The sequence below is a fragment of the Notamacropus eugenii genome, chromosome 2 (assembly GCF_028372415.1).
Source record: "Notamacropus eugenii isolate mMacEug1 chromosome 2, mMacEug1.pri_v2, whole genome shotgun sequence".
Classification (NCBI taxonomy): domain Eukaryota; kingdom Metazoa; phylum Chordata; class Mammalia; order Diprotodontia; family Macropodidae; genus Notamacropus; species Notamacropus eugenii.
Genome location: NC_092873.1, coordinates 276,938,359 through 276,960,719, shown reverse-complemented (window position 1 = coordinate 276,960,719; position 22,361 = coordinate 276,938,359). Strand labels below are relative to the sequence as shown.

General features: G+C 37.2%; 1 protein-coding gene across 11 annotated transcripts in view; it reads right to left on the bottom strand.

Moving 5' to 3' along the window:
- The window catches only part of CDC14A (cell division cycle 14A), a 238,305-nt gene that overhangs the window by 51,694 nt on the left and 164,250 nt on the right, over positions 1-22,361 (bottom strand). For 10 of the 11 annotated variants that reach the window (XM_072644128.1, XM_072644132.1, XM_072644137.1 and 7 more), the window contains 2 exons: positions 20,868-21,098; positions 14,625-14,763 (listed from right to left, as the gene is read on the bottom strand). In XM_072644128.1, coding sequence (XP_072500229.1) covers positions 14,625-14,763; positions 20,868-21,098 — 370 coding nt within the window. The remainder of the gene's footprint in view (positions 1-14,624; positions 14,764-20,867; positions 21,099-22,361) is intronic. The other variant, XM_072644134.1, reaches the window with a different exon arrangement.

The following is a 22,361-nucleotide window of genomic DNA, read 5'->3' as shown; positions in this document are numbered from 1 at the left end:
AATCTGGTCCAAATCGTACCTAACAATATTCCACATTTTCAGTAAGCAATTACCCAAATTCTGCAGCTCTGACAATCTCCAGTGAGGAGTGAGTCAGCATGGTCTTCTTTTGGATAGATCTAGTTGTTAGGAAGTTTTCCCTTAAATTGATCCTAAATTTTCCTTTCTTAGAATATAACTTTCTCTCTTCCTGGAAACAGAGCTTTGAAATAGGTCTTTGAAATCATTTGAAATGTATACAAACATCTCTTTGCCTCTGACCCTCAGGGCACTTGGTCTGTTTCACTTTCTACTATCCACAACTAAATTATGAGGCCAAGATCCTCATCGGACAGAGGCTCTTTGATATCTTCAAAGTAACCATGGAAGACTCAAGGCTGCCATATACATTTGCTCTCAAACCCAAGTTGAAGAAGGGTGGGATGGGGGGTAGGGCAAGGGGAGAGACTAACAACCAACAGAATCCTACTTTAGAGGTAGAAGGGACCTTTGAGGTCATCTAACCCAAACCTCAATCACTTCATTTTATAGATAAAAAAAATTATGCCCAGAGAGCTTATATGACTAGTGCCACAGAACATAGAATCCAAACCCTCAGTGGTTTGGGGAGCTTTCCTTTAGACATGAATTGCTTTCTTTTAAAAATCTTACTTTTCAAACCAATGAACAGAAATATGTAAGGATGGGGGGAAGGAAATTCTAACAATTTCCTGAAAAATCGTTTTGAATAAACTTTTCATTTGGTGGTTAGGGATTAGTTGGTTTTTTGTTTTGTTCTGTTTTTCCTGTTTAAGGAAATAAAGAAGTGGAATAACTTACCCTGTGGATCAGCACCACATATAATTCAGCAAAAAATAGTCTACTTGCAATATATGTTGTACAAGACCAACAGGGAATCACAGACTCAAATTATTAAGAGACATATTAAAAAGTATCACCACAAAAAACAGAATCAACTAAATTAGGCGAGTGGGAGAGAAAAACTTCCCACTGTCAAAAAAACGTTTTCATCTGATGTCAGAAAAGTCTATTAACTCTTTGTAATAATTATTAAATGAATATTTATGTTCCTCTGTTCTTTCATCATATATGAAATCCACAAGTATATTTAAATTTTTTAATCTTTCATGGCTGTAAATAGTTTACTTTTGTTTTTTCTTAAATAAAACGCTCCTAAGTACATTGATTAGTCAGTGAACAAGTATTTAATTTGAATTGGCAATGAAATCCATATCATGCTTTAAATTACTGACCTGAGTGAGAAGGAGAGAGCAAAAATACTTAAATATTCTCCAAATCAAAATTTAATTTGGTTTAATTCCTTGGCTCAGAGTAAAAAGGCCTCGTGCTGGGCTCATTCATTTTCCCACTACCTATTCATTCACCTATTGGGGGTCAAACAAAAACTCACATTTATATAACACATTAAGATTTCACAAAGCACTTTCCTCACAATAACCATACTACAGAGGCATTGAAAGTATTTTATCTTCATTTTACAGATGAAAAAAACCTAAAGCTCAGAGTGATGAAGTATCTTAAAATCAAGATTCAAACCTAAGTCTCTCCCTCATTTAAGTCCAGCTTGCTTCCTACTATACCACAATTGCTATCTCAAAAACAGAGGCGGCATGGCACAGTAGCAAGACCATTAGATGCAAAATACTAAGCTCTGTATTTGATTCCCAGATTCTGTTACTTATTATCTGTGTACGAACTTCAGCAAAAGTCTCCTCATCTTCCTAGGTCTCAGTTTTCTCCACAAGTGAAGTGCTTAGGCTACATGGCCTATAAAGTCCCTTCCATCTCTAGATCCTGTGAGTTAAGTGTCTAAACTTGAGCCAATATGTACCGTTAAGAGTCCAATAGTTTATAACATTTTATGATAATCAATACCAAAAAGATAAGAGAATAAAAACTAGCTACATCAAATAGATGAGGAAAAAGGAAAGCCAATTCAACTCAACATATCTTAAAGCGCTCCAATATACAAGGCAGCGAGTTTTGGGGAGAAACAGACAAAAATGAAATAATCTTTGTCTTCAGGAAGCCTACACTACTGGAGACCTTCAGCATATAGACAGAAAGCAAAAACATAAGCTAACTTGAAACTGGAGAGAAGATCTGCAATTTGGGGGTGGAAAAAAGAGATCCGAAAAGGCTTCATGGAAAAAGATGACAGACACTTCAAATCAAACCAGAAGGAATTCAAACAGGAGAGAGCTAGAGAATAAGAAAAATATATCCTAAAAGGAAAGCTGAGTGAAAGGACAAAACAGGACCCTGCTTTCTCTATCCTTTCTAAGAAACAGTTCTGTAGAAAAAGCAGTCAATAACTGTTGGCAATACTTCTAGAATCTTACTATAGTTTAAGTAGGCAACACTGAACTATGCTTTATTCTTATTTTCAGTGTTGATTACTTAAACAAGATCGTCCACTTTTCCTCCAAGTTTTTTTCTTCTCTTTCCAAGAGAATAAATATCATTTCTTTGATATACTCGTGGAGGCCTTGTGGCCAATCCATTTTTCTTATGTGTGTGTGTGATTGTACATGTGAATATTTAAGAGCTTTTTCTTTCTCTGGGATTTTATTATAGAATTTTTAAAAGCCAAAGTATTTTTTTCATTATAGTAGTTTTCTTATGTTTTCTGATGTCTACAGTATTAGTTCTTGAATTAGGACTTTGTATCAAAGCCAGAATATACCCCTTACTGCAGAGTTGGATGGGTTAGCTATGTCTTGCCCCTACTGCATTCTGAAAGCCACTGTCTGTATTCCTAGGATGGGAGACTGCCTGGAACCAACGCCAGATGTCTTCTGGATTAGGCTATTAGCTATTAGTTCTGGCCTGGAGCTGGACATTAGATACCAAGCCCTGCCCACTGCTGCAGTCTATAGCTTCCAACTATCTTCTAGAGTGTTTCCCCCAACTCTGGTCATATTGGCTTCCATTTTCTTGTAATAGTCCTCCCAGATGTCTACAGTTTCAGATCTTGGCTAATGGAGCAACCAAACCAAATCATAGTTGTTCTTCATTCATATCAAGTAGCGTATTCCCAAGTTTCTTTGTGAGCTTGCCTACCTAATAGCAGTCTGTAGCTTCATCCAAGGCTCCTGGAATGACTTCATAGAAGAGAGTACAGACTTCAAGTTAATCTCCTGGGACATCCAGAGATCCCATTCACCTTAGCCTTCACCTAATTTGCTTACATAATTACCTACCAAGAAGCCTCAATCCCTGGGAGAGGTCCTTGCTTCATATCCTATTTTCTATTGCTCTTTTATGAGATAGAAGAATTCAATGATGCAACACTCTATTGTCACTAAGTATTACTCAGGTATTTAGTTTTGGCTACAACCCTTTATGTCTGCATTTTAACCAGATGTCTCCTTTAATATAAAATTCAGACCTATAAGAGACCTCAGAAGCCACCTAGTCCAGCCTACTCATTTTACAGATGAGGAAACTGAGACTCAAATTAGTGGTCACTTGTCCAAGGTTACACTCAAAATTCATGGCAGAACCAGGACTAGAGTCCAGGTCATTCCCAGTTCTCCAATTCTTACCCAGGGCCTTCCCTCTTATCTTCCATTTACACTCTACATAATTTATGGGGCAGCTAGGTGGTGCAGTGGATAGAGCACCAGTGCAGGAGTCAGGAGGACCACAGTTCAAATCTCACCTCAGACACTTGACACTCACTAGCTGTGTGACCTTGGGCAAGTCACTTAACCCCAACTGCCTCATCCTGGGTCATCTCCAGTCATCCTGATGAATATCTGGTCACTGGATTCAGATGGCTCTGGAGGAGAAGTGAGGCTGGTGACCTGCCCAGCCCTCCCTCACTCAAAACAAAGTCAAGTGCAAGTCATGTCATTATTTCTCTGATGGCATGGTCTTCTTTGGTAACAAGGGACGAACACACACACAATGTATTTTATATGTACACAATAATCTGCATGTTGTCTCCCCCCACTGAATGTGAGTTCCTTGAGGGCAGGGGCTATGTTTTTGCCATTCTCTGAATCTTCCAAAATTGGAATAGTATGCTGTACATAATGACTGCTTAAATACAAGTTAATGGACTGATCAGTCAATAAGCATCTACTAAGCACTCACTATGTCTGTGGAGCTCTAAAGAGAGAAAATAAATGAAAAGATCAATCTCTAAGAGCACACAAGGCTCGCAAGGGAGACACACACAAGTGAATTTATAAAGTAAATAAAGTGCACACAAAATCAAGACAAAGTACCGGGAAAGACCTACTCCGTGAGGTGAAGCTTAGGCTGAGCTCTGAAGGGAATCAAGGCTTAAAAGAGGGAAAGACAAAGCTGTAGGCCATTTTAAGCATGGGAGACAGACTGCACACAAAAGAGATGGGAGATGAAATGTTATATTTAATAAACAAGCATCTACTTTTCTACCACACGAAGGGGCTATAAGGGAATGATATAAACCCAACTCTCATGGTCTCAAGAGAAAGAGGGAATTAGTTGCCAATTACATAGTCTGCTTTAAGCGAAGAAAAGGCTGTTATGTACAATTTTTTCCCCCAAATCATTCAAGGAGTGACATTGACTGAATACAAAGAAAAAATCAAATCACCTCCTTGAGGACAGAATTAGTATCAGAACTTGCAAGGCTAGGCAGTGGCTAAGAAAAGGATAGGAATTCAGAGTAAAATGGAGGATAAAGAATTTAGAAGTTTTTAAAATTAGAAAAAAAGGAAGATGAGCATATCCATTATCAAGCTCAAACAAAAGTTATTTTTGAACTTAACCCACCAAAAATAGGACCACAAGAACAGCTAATAAATATAAAATGAGAAGAAAATCATCATGGAATATTTTCTAAGTTAACAATTTCTTAGCTGAAATGAAATGAAATCTGAAATCTTTCCTTCCAAGCAGGTATCTGCTTCCAAACATGACCAAGAACAAGGGCTACCCCCCCTTCACCTTAAACTCAAAGACAATGAATTCAACAGAACTGGCCTTTGATTTTCTTCCTAACACCAAAATACAACTTAGACTAGTTAATATGGCTCATCAGAAAAATCTCTTTTCTTTTGGTTTTAAGTTTCTTCCTTTGAGGAGAAGGAGAAGGAACAAAACAGAAACCACCAAACCATAATAAATTAGGGCTTTGTCTTTATGCTTTACAGTTTTCCCCGTAATTCTCCATCATCACTGCAGCACTGTCTTCATACCTGATTGCAGATTCATAATTGGCCACCACTCAGCTCTCTCTTTCAGATTAGAACTAAAGCGGTTTATTTATTTCATGGTTGGTTTATTTTTATTATGGGCTTTTGAGGCTCTAGTTTTGTACTTCTATTAACAGAAGCTAAAAAAGCATAAAATAGATGAGGGGGAGAGGAGATAAAAGAGAATGGAAGGGAAAATGAAAAAAACTCCCAGATCTCCAAACAGCTCTGAAACAAAAGCTCTGATACTGCTGCAAAAGTAAAAAGTGAAACTTGAAAAGCTACACTTTTCACTCATTCTAATTAAAAGGCTCAATCTTGCCCGTATATAAATGTCTTCACTGGAACATGAATATGAAAAGCTGAATAATATGTCAAAGCTGATTTATGTGTTGCTAAGCAATGCCATCAGCAAATACTCCAGACAAAAAGAAGCTCTTCATGCAAAAGTCCTTTTATTGACAATGTAAACCCAGCTTTTATTGTGGGATCTATTACCTTTTAAACTCTCCACTTCAAACACAAAGAAGACACTATATTTTAAAGTATTTCACATTTAGAATCATACTCCCCAATGTTAAAACTGCTTGCTTAATAGATAATACATAAAGAATGCTGTCTTTTATTTCTGAAAATTATAACACTGGCCACCATCAAGAGGTTACATACTTGGATTTGTCTTCTATAGTCTTTTTACCCTCATACCCTTCAAACCCTCTCACTGGGAGATATCAGCAAGATGTCTGGACAGAGAAGAGCCAGAGGCCACTATAAAGCTAATGGAACCTGGTCTAGTCAATCCAATAAGTATTTATTTATGTGTGTGAGGAGCTAGGGACACAAAGCCTAAACAAAAAAAGAATCCCTACCCTTCAAGAGGATTAATTAATCAATAAATATTTACTAAGCACTTACTGTGTGCTAGACACTGGAGATATAAAGATTCAAGGATAGCAATGCCTCCCCTCAAGGATCTTCTAAAGGGGAAAACAATACGCATATTATAGGAATATGGAAGAAATAAGACACCTTTGGGGGAGAGGCACTAGCAGAAAAGGCTTATATAAAAAGTGGAGCTCAAGCTAAGATTTGATTGCAAATGGAATGTTCTGCGTAAGGAACAGCAAAGTCAGACTAGGCTGAGATGTACTGATCTGCACCAAGCTAATCACTGAATCCATGATAGTTGATGAGTTCTCATCAAGAGTGAAAGCAAGAGAAGAGAAGAATGTCTAAGAGCTCTGTCTCCCACACCCACAGTTATAGGGTGTGATATGGATGATAATCCAACAAAAGATCCCCCAAAAGAGCATTCAGACATGTAGGAAGGGAACCAAGAGACAGCAGGGCCACTAAAACCCACTAAAAGGGAAGATCAGGAGGGATGAGGAGTGCAAAAGGCCACTGGTAACTAGAGGTAGTAAAAGGTGCAACTGAAGTTAAAGTTCAAAACTATCAAAATTGGAGAGAAAGAAGGCAGTCTTATGGAACAGGGAAGCTAGGGAAAATTTCTGTGCTTAGAAAAAGAAAACAGGAAGAAGTAGCAGGAATGGGGGAGTAGGGTTGGGCAGAGAGAAACTACTTATAAAGTTCCTTTTAGCTGCCAAGATGAAGCAAGCAGGGACTGGATGTAGTGCCCTGGAATCAAGCATTGGAACACTGCTACACCATGGGCACCTTGGCATCTTGCAAAAATGTAACCATGATGGCAACTTTGCCACATTATTAACATCATTGCTCAAAAATTTTCAATTTTTAAAAAAAAATAACTATCATCATCTTCCCCAGAACTTTACACAGTTCAGAAAAATTTAAAGTAAGCTTGTTACCCAAACAAACTAAACTCAATGTTAGAAAGGAATGAACAAGGGAATACTATAATTTGTGGCTTTGAGGCTTTCAGATTGCTGCCTTCTGTGCCAAGATTTCTAACAGATATACTTGTTTTCTCTGAAATAAAATACTTATTCAATACTGATGTTCAATGAATTCAAAATAATATCAGAATTTCATTTGCTCTCAACCCGTAGTTTCAGTGCCCCTAGAGAGTTAAAGCAACAAGTCAAAATTAACAAAAGTAAATATTAAAGAAACGACAGGTAAATGGAGTTCCAAGGGACCAAGTAAGCCTAATCTGCTTATTATTCCAGCAAATTTAACAGAAGTTTTACCTGATGTTTAAAAAGTATTTGGTAAGCTTCAAACTTTGTCGTGTTTGCCTTCATTTACATACTTCAGAAATATAGGTAATTTAACTTTAAATCATGAAAAATCTTTACGAAAGTCTCAATCAGTTTCACAGCATCTGAATACATTCATTAAAAACTACATTATCAAAGTCACATGGCATGAATCAGTTATAATTAATTTTGATTTAAACCTTCAGTGAGGAGTTTCATTTTTTTCATTTTCTTTTTTTAATCTCAGTATTATTCTTCCATCCTTCTTCTGACTACCTAAAATGACACTCAACAGCTATTTTAGCCCAACCCTATATTAAATTCTGAAACATGTCAATTCAACTCAGAAATCCATTAAGATCTACACAAGCACAATGGTTTGGCATTCATCAATACTTTTTGGGTAAAGATGAGCTAGTGACAACTTTCTTACACTTAAGTATTGAAAGAATAATAGTTCCAATTAATATAGAATTGACTGGAACACAGCATAAAAATCCACGACAGCATGGCATAGCACTACTCATTTATGAGAACAAAATGCTGATGTACAGAAGTTAAGAATCAAAGAGAGAGTTTAAGAGAAATCACTGTCCTCTGAAGAGAACTTCAGGTGTTGGTGGGTCGCAGCAAGATGATAACGTACATATGAAATGTCTTCTGTTCTCATGAGACAGATTTTTCCTTAGTGTTCAAGAAAGAAACAAGATGGGGAACTAGAAAAAGCCTCTGTATTTGGAGTCATGAAACTTGGGTTCCAAGTCCAGCTCTGGTATGTATTATGAAATAACCAATAAGCATTAATTAAGTAACTACTACATGCCAGGCACATAGATAAAAGGGGCCATGGCATAGTAGTGGCCTCAGATTCAGAAGGAACTGGGTTCATGTGCTGCCTCTGGCATACTCTGGCCAGGTGAACCTGGGGAAGTCACATTCTTTCAGTATAGCAGGCAGCTCTCTAAAACTCTATCAGCAGCAATGGACAGAGGGAACTCCTTAGGTCTAAATAAGATAAAATATGCCAGGCTCTTTGTTAGGTGATGGAGATGCAAACACAAGAATCAGGAACAGCCCCTACCCTAACAGAACTTGCATCACCTAGCTGCCCCCATTGATATGATATATTCTCGGTGGAGATGTGAAATGGCAACGCCATTATAGAACACCATTCTACACTGTCCCCAAAGTTACTAAATCAGGTATACTCTTCAGCCCATCAAAACCACTACTAGGTCTATATTCTCAAGAGATCCAAGAGTTAGGAAAAAGTCTAATGCATATGTTTTGTGGTGACAAAAAACTGGAAACTCACAAGGTACTTACCCATCAACTGGTGAATAGCTGAACAAATCATGGCATGTGAATGTAATGGAAAACTGTGGCACTATAAGAAATGAGGAGACAGTGTGGAGAAAACCTGAAAAGACTTGTATGAACTGACGCAGAGTGACGGGAGCAGAATAAGGAGAATATAAGTTATTCTATAACCATTCTATAATGTCAGCATTGTAAAAAGGAACTTTTGAAAAACTTAAGAATACTGATCAATCATATTCTCTGTGGCTGGGCAGGCTGAAGCTAGTGTATCTGCTAAATTTGGTAATTCAGTTACAGGAGGGCTAAACTCTATTGGGTTACACTAAGTCTAGCACCAATATGGTAAACCTCCTGGAGTGGGGACTACTAGGTCATCTAAGAAAAAACTGAGGTTGAAAAGTGGGGCATTAAAGTATTAGAAGTAGTCACTGTACTTCCAACTTAAGTAACCTCAGGAGACCTGACCTCCAAAAAATTTTTTATAAAAACAGTCATCAATAAATTATCAACCATGACTCAGGAGGACTAAAGAAGAAGAAAAAGAAGAAAAGTAGAAAACTTAGACATCATCTTCACTTCCTTGATGTCTCTTATACCTGTCCTCTCTTTGAAAACACCATAGCCATCTAATCCAACTTCTTTTTAGTTTTTGCCTAGACTGTTATAGAAACTTTCAAACTAGTCTCACTTTTCTCTTTCTGTCTCCAGACAGAGAGATGATGAACTAATATGCAGAAGACAAATGCTTTTGGATAAAATCAATATGGAATTTTTTTTGCTTGATTATACTTGTTACAAAGGTGTTGGGGGTTTTTTTCCTTCAAGGGAGGAGGGTGAAAAAATAGGTGCTTAACAATTGAAAAAAATAAATTTTAAATTAAAAAAGAAGGGCAATATGTCCTGTTTTGGGCAAATTGAATTTGCCTGTTCCATCTAATTAGAGAGGTCTGGAGGCAGCAAGAGATCCAGAACCAGAGACTAGCCACTCTCAAGAGGAAGGTAAGAAGCAGATAAATAGATGCAGGAGTCCTCTGTAACAGTGACAGCAGAACCCATGGGAACTGACACAATCACAAATAAAGTGGAGAGCAAAGAAGAGATATCGTAGGACAAAGGTCTGGGGGTACATCCATGCACAGAGAGCAAGACAAGAGATGATGCCCTGGGTCAGTCAAACAGTCAGGAAGAAAACCACAACACAGCAACGTCACAAGAATCCAAAGAAGGTGGAGTGTATCCAGGATGGGGTAACTGGTCAGTGCTGTCAAACATTAGAGAGAGGTCAAGAAGAGGTCAAGAAGGAGGAGGAGTGAGGGAAAAAGCAAGGGGCGGGGCTGAATTCTGCATAAAGAAGTCAATTTAAGGAGAGTCTTTTCAGAAGAGTGATAGGCATAGAAGACAAAGGACCAGGGATTGAGAAATGAGTCAGAGTCGAGAAAGTGGAAAAAATGAGAGTAGACTTATCACCTATATTATCTTAGGCAAACAGCTACACTCTTCTAGGATTCAGGGTCTTCATCTACAGAATGAGCCAGATGGACTCGGTGATCTCAAAATCCCCTCCTACTTCTAAATCTCTACTTTCCCTTTCTAGTAATAAATGCTATGATTTTAGGACTCACAGCAATTATGTCTCAAGATCAAGAGGTAATCTAATGAAATGAAAAGGATAAATTGACTGACAAGCTAAGCTAACAATAGTTATAATCAACGGGAATGAACAAAAAGAAAACACAGTTCACGAGTTCAGTTTTATCATAAATGGAGAGCACTAAATTCTAGAATACTGAAGAGGTTCCTAGGTGAGATCCATAACGACTTAAGGAATATAGTCTAACAATCCAGACAAGAAAAACCAAGTGCATAAAGAATTCCAGTTGTCCAGACTGTAACCCCTGACTAGTTATACAGCACAATGAACTGGTCCATGAACGCATACATATCTTGGATAGATACTGCAGAAGAGCAACAAATTAGAAAACAGAAAGACTGGGCAGGATTGCACTTGGTAAACTGTACACTTTTTTAAATAACCTCAAGATTCTCTCTAATACAAAATTCCATCTTTTAATCACTAACATTCTTCAAGGACTCTTATTTATATGTCTACCCACAATGGATGCTTGCCTAACGGACTGTTTATTTTATGGAGAACTCATACAGTGTAAGCATTCACATGCTGGTCAGAAAAAGTGATACAAGGACACGCTCAAGGTCTCTCTTAAGAACTCTGGAAATGAGACTTTGGCAAGGACCACTCAGCACAGCATGCCCACATCAGAAAAGGTGCTGTGTTCTATAAGCAAAGCAAAACCGAAGTAGCTCAAAAGAAACAAGATGCACAAATTTGGAGAATCCACTCAAAATGTTCACATGGCCTATTGATGCCCAGCCTGTGGTAGAGCCTTCCAAGCTCCTGTTGGTCTGATTAGCCACAACTGGAGGCACTGTAACTTGACCCTAACATAGTGATGTCACTGTGGTCCTCTTCAAGAAACCAACAACCAATAAAGGAACATCACAACCTTCAAAGCCTCAAAGTTCAAAAGGACAATGGAGAGAAATATTGTGGGCCTGATGCTGAAATATATTATCAATAATACCTATAATCTCAGTGGCATAAAACATCCTTCCCTTCTTCCTCACCTATCCAGATCCTACCCATTTAGCTCAAAATTTACCTCCTTTCTAAAGGAAGTAAAAGAAGTATTAGTTGTTGAGGCTCTACCCCTTCAAATTGCTTTGTATTTACTGTGTATGCATATGCTGAATCTTCAAATAAAATGTTAAGTTCTTCAAAGACAAGGACTGTTTAAGTTCTTGTCTTTGTGTCCCCGGTGCCTAGCAGAGGGTCTCGCACACCACAGGCACTTAATGTTTGCTTTAAGGCCCTGATCTCCTCTATGAATCTTTCTCTAGTTATTCCAGCTCTCAGCAATCCTCTTCTCCTCCAAACATCAGCTTGTGAATCTACTGGATAAAATTTAGCACTCAGTGACATAGTTTTGTATTGTTCACCATTTCATGTATTAGAAACAAAGGACAGGCTTTGATAGATATGCTAATTGATAATATAGGTATCATTCATGATGGCCTAAATAAATTTGCCCCTATATAAAAGTATGTGATAAAGATGCCATCTTTTCCAGACAAGACAGCATGCTAAGTTAGTAAAAACTTCTGTTTAATAAGCTGGCGAGTATCCAGAAGAGGGCAACCAGAGTGGGGAATGGCCTTTCATTCAAACCATTTGATAATTTTTTAGCAGAAATAGGGGATGTTTAGCCCAGGGAAGAAAAGACTCAGAAGAGGGTAGAAGAGCTGTTAATTATCTGAAGGATGATCAAGAACAAGGGGGATTAGACTTGTTCCATCTGGCCCATTAAGGCACATCGAAAACATCAGATTCAATAGAAAGAAAAAACTTCCTAATATTTAGGAAAATGGTACTACTTCAGGTAGTAGCAGTGGACTCCCTCTCACTGGAGATCTTTAAGCAAAGGCTGGATGACCATTTGTGGGCATGCCGGTGAAGGGTTTCTTTTTCAGATATGGAATAGGTCACATGATCCCTGAGATCCCAAAATTCTTTGATCCTGTTTCCACTGAAATACAAAACATAGAATTGGGAGCAGAGAGCTCTAAAAATATTTGCTGAAGTTTTTGTTGTGGAGACTAGGGGAAGATAGTTGTAATGATACCCTGCTATGAACTGGTCCATCTATTCTGGAAGTAAACTCTTAAGTATGGGCAAAAGGTCACATAATTCTTCATACTCATTGACCCAAGGAGATCAATGACAAGAAGAAGGGGTGGGTGACTAGATAAATAGAGATAGAGATATAATAAATACTCATACAAACACTCTCCATGGAAGCAAAAAAAGTAAAAACAAAAGGTTGCTCATAAATCTGGGAATGCTTGAATAAACCACAGTATATGAATATGACAGAACATTATTATACCATAAGAAACAACAAACATGAGGAATTCGGTGAAACATAGGATCACTGGAGCACAGAATTCGATTTAAGACTGGAAGATCATCAAGTCTGGAAGATCATCAAGTCCAACACCCTCATTTTAGAGATGAGGAAAGGCTGAGAGATAAATGATTTGCCCAGGGTCAAACATCTAGTAAGTATCTGAAGCAAGAATTAAACTCAAGTCTTCCTGACTCCAACCTGAATATTCTGTCCCCTGTATCATCAAGCTGTTCCATAGTGGAAAGACTTGTATTAAATGATTCAGTGGAGAAAGCAGAAGCAAGAGAGCATTATACACAATATTTACAAGAATATAGATGGCAGTACCACTAAAAAGCAGTAGAACTCAGACGAGTTATAAGAATAATCACAGTCCAGGAGGACTGATAATTAAGTACTTTCCTCTTCTCAGATTAGTGCAGATTATAGGTGTGGAATGCAGTACATATAAATACATATATTTATATATATATATATACACACACCCATCATATATATAATATATATTTATTTATGTTATTATTACATTTACACATGTATTTATATATGGGGCACATGATGGTCAGAACTGATACAAGGATACTCTCCGGGTCTCCCTAAGGAGCTTTGGAATTGATCGCGTGACACTGGAGATCCTGGCATAGCAGTGCTCAGCCTGGTGTGCTCCCATCAGAAAAAGTGCTGTGCTCTATAAGGAAAACTGAAGTAGCTCAAAAGAAACATGACATACACAAATTTAGAAAATCCACCCCAAATGTTCACATGTACTATGTGTACCTGACCTGTGGTAGAACACTCTGAGCTCACACCGGTCTGATCAGCCACAGATGGACACGCTGTAACTTGACTCTAGCACAGTGATGTCATTTTGGTCCTCTTCAAGAATGAAGGACAACCACCAACCAATTCAAACATATCATTTAATATCTTTGGACCTCAGTTTCCTCACTTGTAATATGAGAAAATTAGACTAGATGACCCATAATCTCCCTTCCAGTTCTAAAATGCTTTGCTGCTGGTTATAAAAAGTTTAGAATTTTCAAGTTCATCATTATAGTCAAAAACATTTAATTATTCATTTTGCATGCAGCTTTACATTACTGTAAAATAAATAGTCTCTGCCATATTATAAAAGAGATAAGACTGATATAAATATCTAAGAAAGGGAAGAAATAAAACAAATAGAAAAACAAGTAAGTTATGTTCAAGTAAGGGAGTGATGATTCAATGAATTACAAAGAATGGGAATTAGAAGCTACATGTTGAAAAAGGGTGGGGTGTCAAGGGAAATTGCTCCTTATTTTCCAAACAGTTTTAGATTTGATGAACAAAGTGAACTTTTACCAGCTGAAACAAGAGAGCTAAGGATTACAGAAGAAAAATTACCTTAAGCCTAGAGGGCCAAGTGACTTGTCCAACGTTACATGATAGTTAAGGCTAGAACCAAAATTCAGGTTATCTCCCTGTTATTTATTTGTCACCTAATGACTGGTTTGCCCACAGATGCACCAATAGTTCAGTTACAGGTAAATACGCTGGCAATATTATTCAGCTCATCGGTTGACCTTAGTGCTGCTTTTCACTCTATCTTTAGACATGCAAACAGAAGAAAAGAATGAAAAGTGCCAAGTGAAATGACACAAGAAAATTGCACTGTAGCCAGATCAGACAAAAGAAAATGACAGAAAAAAGGTGGGCAGAGATGGCTCTGTGATTTCTTCCTCATTCTCACCTGAGCAAATTATATAAAAGGCACTAAGTTAGAATGCATTAGCTGTCAAATCAACAAAACTCCATTAGACAGAAAGCCTTCCCACAATGTGGCCTCTCTATAACCACAGACTTGACACGGTCCATGACCAGGGAACAAGAAGCAGAGACAAGTGAGAACAAAATTTAAAATACAATAATGGAGAAGGTATACTTACTCTTCCAGGAAGTGCTGTTGGGGTCCTATAATAGAACCTGGTCGGCAGATTCTTATCCATGCAATGATTTCGGCATGTGTGAACCTGTAGTGCTTCATTACATAGCAGGCTATCAATGTTCCAGTTCTTCCAAGACCAGCTATAAAGAGAGAGAAAGAGACAGAGCAAGGAAGTGTGTGTGTGAGAGAGAGAGAGAGAGAGAGAGAGAGAGAGAGAGAGAGAGAGAGAGAGAGAGAGAGAGAGAGAGAGAGAGAGAGAGCATGAGATACAGCACATGCATAGGCAAATACAATATAGTAAAACTGAGTATGGTGAATAACATCAACAACTTTTAGATTTTGGTAAGCTGGCATCACCAGTCTCATATTTAATGTATGATTTATAAATCAGATACTTTAAGCATAATTATACATCCTCTGATGCTTTGGAGTTAAAAAATTTTAATGATAATATCCAAAGAGACACAATAATAACAAGGTATGAAACTGAATTTGAAAAGCATTTTAAAAGACCATCTAGTCTTTTTCCCCCTGAAATTTTAAGGATTCCATTAGGAAAACTATTAAAATATAAATCCCAGAACTAGTCCTCATAAGAAATCATTTTTATTACTACCTAGGTTGAGATGAATCTATGGACAACCACTCTGTAAGGACAACTAGCCAGTTTTACATGCAAAATAAGTTATATTATCAAGATTTTATTTTATAAACTTAGTGATCATTAATATCAGAAGGGTCAAAATCAAAAACCCTTCTCTAATCAAAGCAGATTACCTCTATCATCACTGTTTCTTAACTCTACGGGACAGATTACTCTGACTGACCCCCAAGCCCAGACACTTTCTTTCCTCTACTCTGCCTACAGACCTCCCTGGCTTCCTTTAAGTCCCAAATAAAATACCACCTTTCGCTGTAAGTCTTCCCCAATCCCTCTTAAATTTCCCAATGTCTTCCATCTGGTCATTATTTCCTATTTATCCTGCATATGGTTTGCTGTGTATATATCTGTATGTTGTCTCTCTCATTAGATTATAAACTCCCTGTGGACAGGGACTGTCTTTTTCCTCATTTAGTATCCCCAGAGCTTAGCACAGTGCCTGGCACATAGTAGGCACTTAATAAATGTTTGCTGACTGATTGACTGATTGACTGTTACTCTGCTATATACGATGGGATTCGTCTGAAAAAATGCGGGGTTTTTTTAATCAAATTCTAATTATTACCCCAATTCCTTCAAAGTGTTTGAAAACTGATGATTATTTTCTCAAGCACTGATCGATGTTCTCATCAATGCAGAAATTAAAATTTTTATAGAACTATAACTTTTGACTTATTTTTTAAACTGGTACATAATAGAACGATTCTTATCATTTCCCCTACTCCACTCCACGTCTCCCATGAGTGATCAAATTCCTCAATCCAAAATCTCAAAAATGGTACTTTCTGGCTCATTTTAAGATGAGAAAACTGAAAGCTACAGAAGGTAAGCAATTTGCCAAGTTTCTTAACAAACTATCGGGCAGATAAATATATACTCTTTCTACAAATATCCTACTGTGCCTACAAACTTGAAAACATCTAAATTTTCACAAAGGAATATCAAAAGTCATCTAGTTCAGTATCTTATTTCAGTTCTTTTTTCCTACTGTTCAAATCTCCACACTGTTATTTGACTGTTATTTGACGTACTGGGCACCACAGAGAGGTGTGGAAGGAGATTTGGGCAAACACAAAAAACTGTGGGCAAAATCGCAAAAAGCAGGGCAAAGGAGATGTTTTGTAGAAAGGATCAGGGCCAGACTACAGAAGGCATTAAAAGCCAGATAGCAAAATTTGTACTTGATGCAAACAGAAAAGGAAAGTCATTTCTTTTGGTTCTCGAGGAAAGAAATGATATGAGCAAAAGGTTTTAAGGAAATTTAGATTGGTAGCAGCACACTGGTTAAATCCGGATAGTCAAAATTTACATCAAATAGGATCTTGCAATAAGACAGATAAAGGTTCTGGACGGCAGCAGCGGCAGCACTGGTAACAGAGGAAGTAGTGAAGTGATGAAGTATTATAAAACTGGCTTTGCTGAGGGTAGATCAGGCAGCATTAGGAATGCTGAGTCTTCTAGTCTGAGGAAATGGAAAGGTGATAGTATAACAGACAGATAGGGTGTAGTTAAGGAGGCAAATCAATCTGGACAACGGCGTAGTTTTTAATCTTCTTCGTTAATTTAAATTAAGGAAAATTGTTTTCTTTAATCCATCCTTTGTTTTTGACCTCACTAAATCTTGTTTTAACTATGTTCAGATATCCAGACTTTCATTTCTCCTGCTCTATAAAAGCAGTATGTAACGCAAGGTATTAAAGATTTGTCCCTTATTTTTTATAACAATTTATTACAATTACATTACTTCCTACTTATCCCTTGAAGTCAGGAGGTTTTTAATGGTTTCATTGTGTCCTGTTCTTATCAGAAATATCCTTTGTCTTCACTTAAACTAACTTCAGTTTTAAGATAAAACAATGTACTTGAAGAAGTTTCTTTAGAAGTTAGACGACATTCTCAGGAGTCACCTCTTTCTCTACACCAAACACCCTTGTTCCCTACATGTAAGAACGGAGATGACTGTTGTTTTTGTTTTACTGTGTAGAGCTCTGGAGTCCTTTACAACTAATTCAAAAACAAGATCTTTTGCACCCACCCTAATGCACAGAACAAAGCTCAGCGAGTTTCAGTAGCCTCTTCTGGAGGTCATGTATTTTAAGCATCCAAAATATACCTCTAAAATTTCTCTACCTGAATAGCAGAAAGCTACCATGTCCTTCAGACACTACCTTGCCCTCCTGATTCCATTAGCTAAAAGTGAAAGAGTACAGAAGTTTCTCAAACATCTCTGAAATTAAAGTTATTCACTTTTTTTTAACAGAAGCTTCACAGAGTCTGCAATTTGGATCTATAAAAAGAATGTTCTTAGCACTGAATGGCTGGGAGTTCTTAACATATAATTGAACAAAAGAGGAAAATTTCACCATTTTTTAAAAATTTTGTTTTAATTGTTAAAATAGTCCAACCAAAGGTGTTCCTATAGAGTTAGTGGTATAAAAGAGATAAGCAAGATACTCTTTATTAACATCAAACGCAATAATAATTCCTTTGCCATTCTATACATTTTACAAAACCCCTTATAAGTAATCAGTATTCATTTTTCCAGGTTTTTTTTTCATTGTTTCCTAAGAATTCCCAGCCAAACCCTCTATCATCCAAAAGGACTGAACAGTAAGGCTAAAAATGCAGAAATGAAATCATATAGAATTTGGAATTTCATTTCCTTAAAGAACTACAAGCTTGCCTTCTGGCACACCAAAGTTGCCTGTGGAGACGTGGCATTTTCATTCCTTTTCCAAAAGCTACCGAACTTCATTTACTGTAGGATAAGCTTCCCTTTCTCTCCTCCCTCATATTCAATTAAACTGCTCAGTTCCACTTCAATTCTCAGAAAATTAAGCTGACTCAATTAGGGCAGATGTCAAAATAATTAATAGGCCCATAGTAGATACAAGTGTTCTATTAAAAGCAATGCAGCTGTAATTAAAATGGGAGTTACAAGCTTTATCAAATAATACTACAAGTATGGCTATATGGAAATAACCCTAACAGACAAATAGAAAAATCTGCAACTTGGAAAACTGTTATCTCCCTACCAAGATACTTTAATGTCAATTAATTAGTTACAGTTCTAATTAAGAATATAATTTTTTGAACTATGCAATGTTGATATTTCTAATTAACACTTTGTTTAGGGACACAAAGGACAGAGAGCTCCTATAATAAGTAATGCTTTAGAGTAAGTGCGTTTCTTTACAGGATGACTCAAAAGGTGAAGTACTACACATGTCATTCAAGGTAGAGAATTTCAATGAAACTGGTCTTCTTAGAATCTGTAAACCCAAAGTATATTTTACAGATAAAATGCCTTTTCTTAGAAAGGAAAAAGCCTGACTTTGTACACCAACAATTACTTTATTGAGAAATGAAATTCATGTTCATGACAGCAAAAGCTGTGAATTTTAATTATTTTCCTTTTTTATTTTCTAATATTTTGAAGATGAAAAGGGAATGTGTGTGAGCTGGTTCCCAGCTCAATATAATAATGCAGGTAGCTAGTTAACGGTTTTTCCCACATAAATTCTGCTGAGATATCCAACTTGGATTTTCTAAATCTAAGCAATCTTAAACTATATAAATAGGTGACAAGCTAGAATAGAAAGGCCAACTTATGATGTACATGAATCATATCTAGGAGAAGCCCACTCAACCCCACTCACTGTGACCTGATTAGAATCAGAATTAGAGCCTGCTAGAGCAAGCGACAAATTAATAATGACTCTTTTAAGCAAGATCCCTTATATTTTAAATTCTGCAAAAACAGAGACATTCAGCTAAGAAGTAAGTGGGGGGGATTAGGGGGGATGGGAGGGACAGAGAGAAAGGGCCATGTTCATAAAAGTTGACATCAGATGCCCTCATCTAAACTCCTGGGCCACGTGCTGATCTTGCCAGGGCTCTGGAAAATTGAAGCTTCTACAAGCAGCTCACGTGTTCATCAAAGTCTCTACACCTACATGATTATTAAACATAGAAACCAAAGCCTACAAAATGGTATTTAAATTTTTTCTCAGAAAGAAAACCATGTTCCTCTGAAGAAGTCAGAAACAGTAGCTTCAGACACAGAAGAGCTGTATAATCCCTAACACCTACTAGCCAATTTTCATACCACACTAAAGAAACTGCCTTCTCAACACTAAAATATGAGAACAGCGCCACTAAGCGGCATTTTTAAAAACCTGCACATGTAAAATATCAAGGATACTCTAGGTACAAAAGTACCCACAGTGTTTCTCTACCACTGAAATGAAAGCTGTTCTGCCCATTGAAGCTATGAGGGATGCTTTCAAAGAACTTTAGCACCTCTTCATCTCAAGCTCTTCTAGGAAAAGCCAAAGCAGTCAGAAGTGGAGTTTACTATCCCTTAGAATCTGACATTGATTTCGCTTATTTCTGGTAACTTTCCTGGTTTTCTGAGAGTCAATGTTCATTTACCATGTCCATAGGATGACTAGCCCATCACCAAAAAATGCCTATCCTCACCAGGATCAGAACCTGAAATTTCCCCATATATTTTAAACAAACAAGTAAATCATTAGAGGCAACTAGATGGCACAACGGATAGAGTATTGGGCCTGGGGTCAGAAAGATTCATCTTCTTGAGTTCAAATCTGGCCTCAGACACCTGCTGGCTGTGTTGGGCAAGTCACTTAATCCTATTTGCTTCAGTTTTCTCATCTATAAAATGAACTAGAGAGGAAAATGGCAAACCACTCAAGTATCTTTGTCAAAAAAAAAAACCCTAAATGGAGTCACAAAGAATTGGACACAACTGAAATTGGAAAAGTGGCAAAGATTTGTAACAAGTAAGTAATTTTGATAGTAAAGAGGGGGAAAGTAGGGATTCAGAAGCCTTATTAAGTAAAGGATGATTTTTAATTGCCAAAGAACAAGAAGGGCACTCACTTGAAATAGGCAAAGATAGGGTGAAAATGGAGTCAGAGACTTTTGGGAGGAGAAGGACGTAAGGGTACAAAAAGGAACCTTTCTATCTCACAATTTTACCTGCTTCAATGTACTATGGGCTAGATTCCAATCAGTGTGGGTAAAGAATACAAATAAAGTGGTTGCAGGTACTCAAATTCCTACTACTTGAAATTATAATTATGTAAAAATGGCAACTGGTTCCAGTCCAAAAGAAATATGTTGTGCAGATTCAAACATTGCTACTACATCAGGGGATTCATTATTTATACTAATTGGGACTTAGCTGAATATCCCCAGTAATTTGCATGTGACATTTCCTAATCACAGTGCACAATGCCAGAAAAGCACTTTAGGAGTAGCTACTTCATCTCCAGAAGTGGTCACAGAAAACTTCACCCATCACCTGAGATCAGTCAATGGCCCCTGGTACTCCATACGCAGAGTAGTCTTTTCTTCAAAGAAAGGAAAATTAAAGACGCTTTTGTGTCTCAGTTTTATGAATTAGAAAAAAATCAGAATTTTATCATATCCCCCATGCTGCTCTATGTCCTTGGGTTTTGGCTTGGTTTGGGCTTTTTGGTTGTGAGATTTTTTTTCTCTTTTTTTCTTGTCTTTTCCAAATTCAGAAAGCTATATTACCAAGGGCTTTGTACCAACCTTTGCAATGTACAGCAATTGCTCCTTCGGTATTTTCACATATATTTAGAAACCGTCGGACAATGTTATCACTTGGCGTGCTGCCATCTATGAAGAAGAGGTCATAGTGCTCAAAACCAGCATCTGTGAATCGCTTTGCCTCGTAGATCTTTTTATTCAGCCTAATAATTGTAGTCACGTTATTCTTTTTAAAATAAGGGAAGTAGGCTTCAGGAGCGTGAAGGGGATAACCTAAAACGGTAAGTGGAAAAAAAAAAAGACACCAACGTAAGGAACTCCTATGCAAATCATCTTGCAGATCCATAAAAATTAAAATCACTAACATCGTAAATGATAAGCTACATAAACCCCAAGAGGTCATGTCAAACAGTGGATGGAAAACCAGCCTTGGAATCACTAAAACCTGGGCGCAAGTCCTGCTTCCAACCGTACTAGCTACAAGAACCCGGGGGAGTCACAAGCAATTCTCTAAGACCGTAACAGAAAGAAAGCAGGTACAAATCTACATGGGTGGAGACTTTCTTTACCAGAAGTTTCCTACGCTAATGAAATTACAAACCTGGCTTATTTTTTTACGTATATACATTTCAAATAGCATGGGAGGCCAACACACTTTTACCCTTAAAAGTGAGCAATGAATATAGATAGCACATTTAAAGATTAGGTCCAAACGTCAGACTAAATATGCTTCACTACAAGAGCTTAAAGAAGTTTTTTGTTTCTTTTTAAGATATATTTTGTTATTTGCAAAAACAAAATTTAAAAAGTATCCAAATAAAGTTTGAATTTTTTATCTGAGATTAGGTAGTCCTAAGACTCTTTGGATCCTAAAACAAATGCATTCAGGGTTCAACACGATATTTCCCCCAAAAACCCTGTATTTTATTTGTGAACTTTGTGAGTTAACCTATTCTAAGTGTTTTTCTATACCAGAAAAAATGATTTTCAAATATAGCAAAATCTTTTTAACTAAAGTTAGTATGTATGGATACTTTGCCTTTATTATAACCCCACCTACGCAGTTATTGTACTAATATTTGGCAGGTACGATGTATGCAAACTTCTCATAGAAATTATAAAGAAAATATAGGCCTTCTAGGCAACCAACATTAAATATGCTTGAGTAGCTTAGCATCGGTGGATTTAAAACTTACAGTCTTCTCTTTCTGCCTCCTCCTACCAGGTACCATATATCTTCTACCTGTTTTCCAGTGGAGTCTAAATGTATCAGCTTCTATCTATGTTATGGCAAACTTCAGATTTGAGATTTTGCCTAATTTATGCTCACTTCAGGCTCATAACTGAGATGATTTACCATCTTAAATCACTCCCTTTCTATTTTCACTGGAGTTGGGCAAACTGTTGGCCAACTTTTAATTATTTGTACTTAAAGGATAGGTGTGATGGTGCCAATACAATAAAGTGTCTTTATGTTTGGCTTTGGAATGCATTTTATCTTTGTTCTGGCTCTCCCACAGAAGCAGCATATGCATC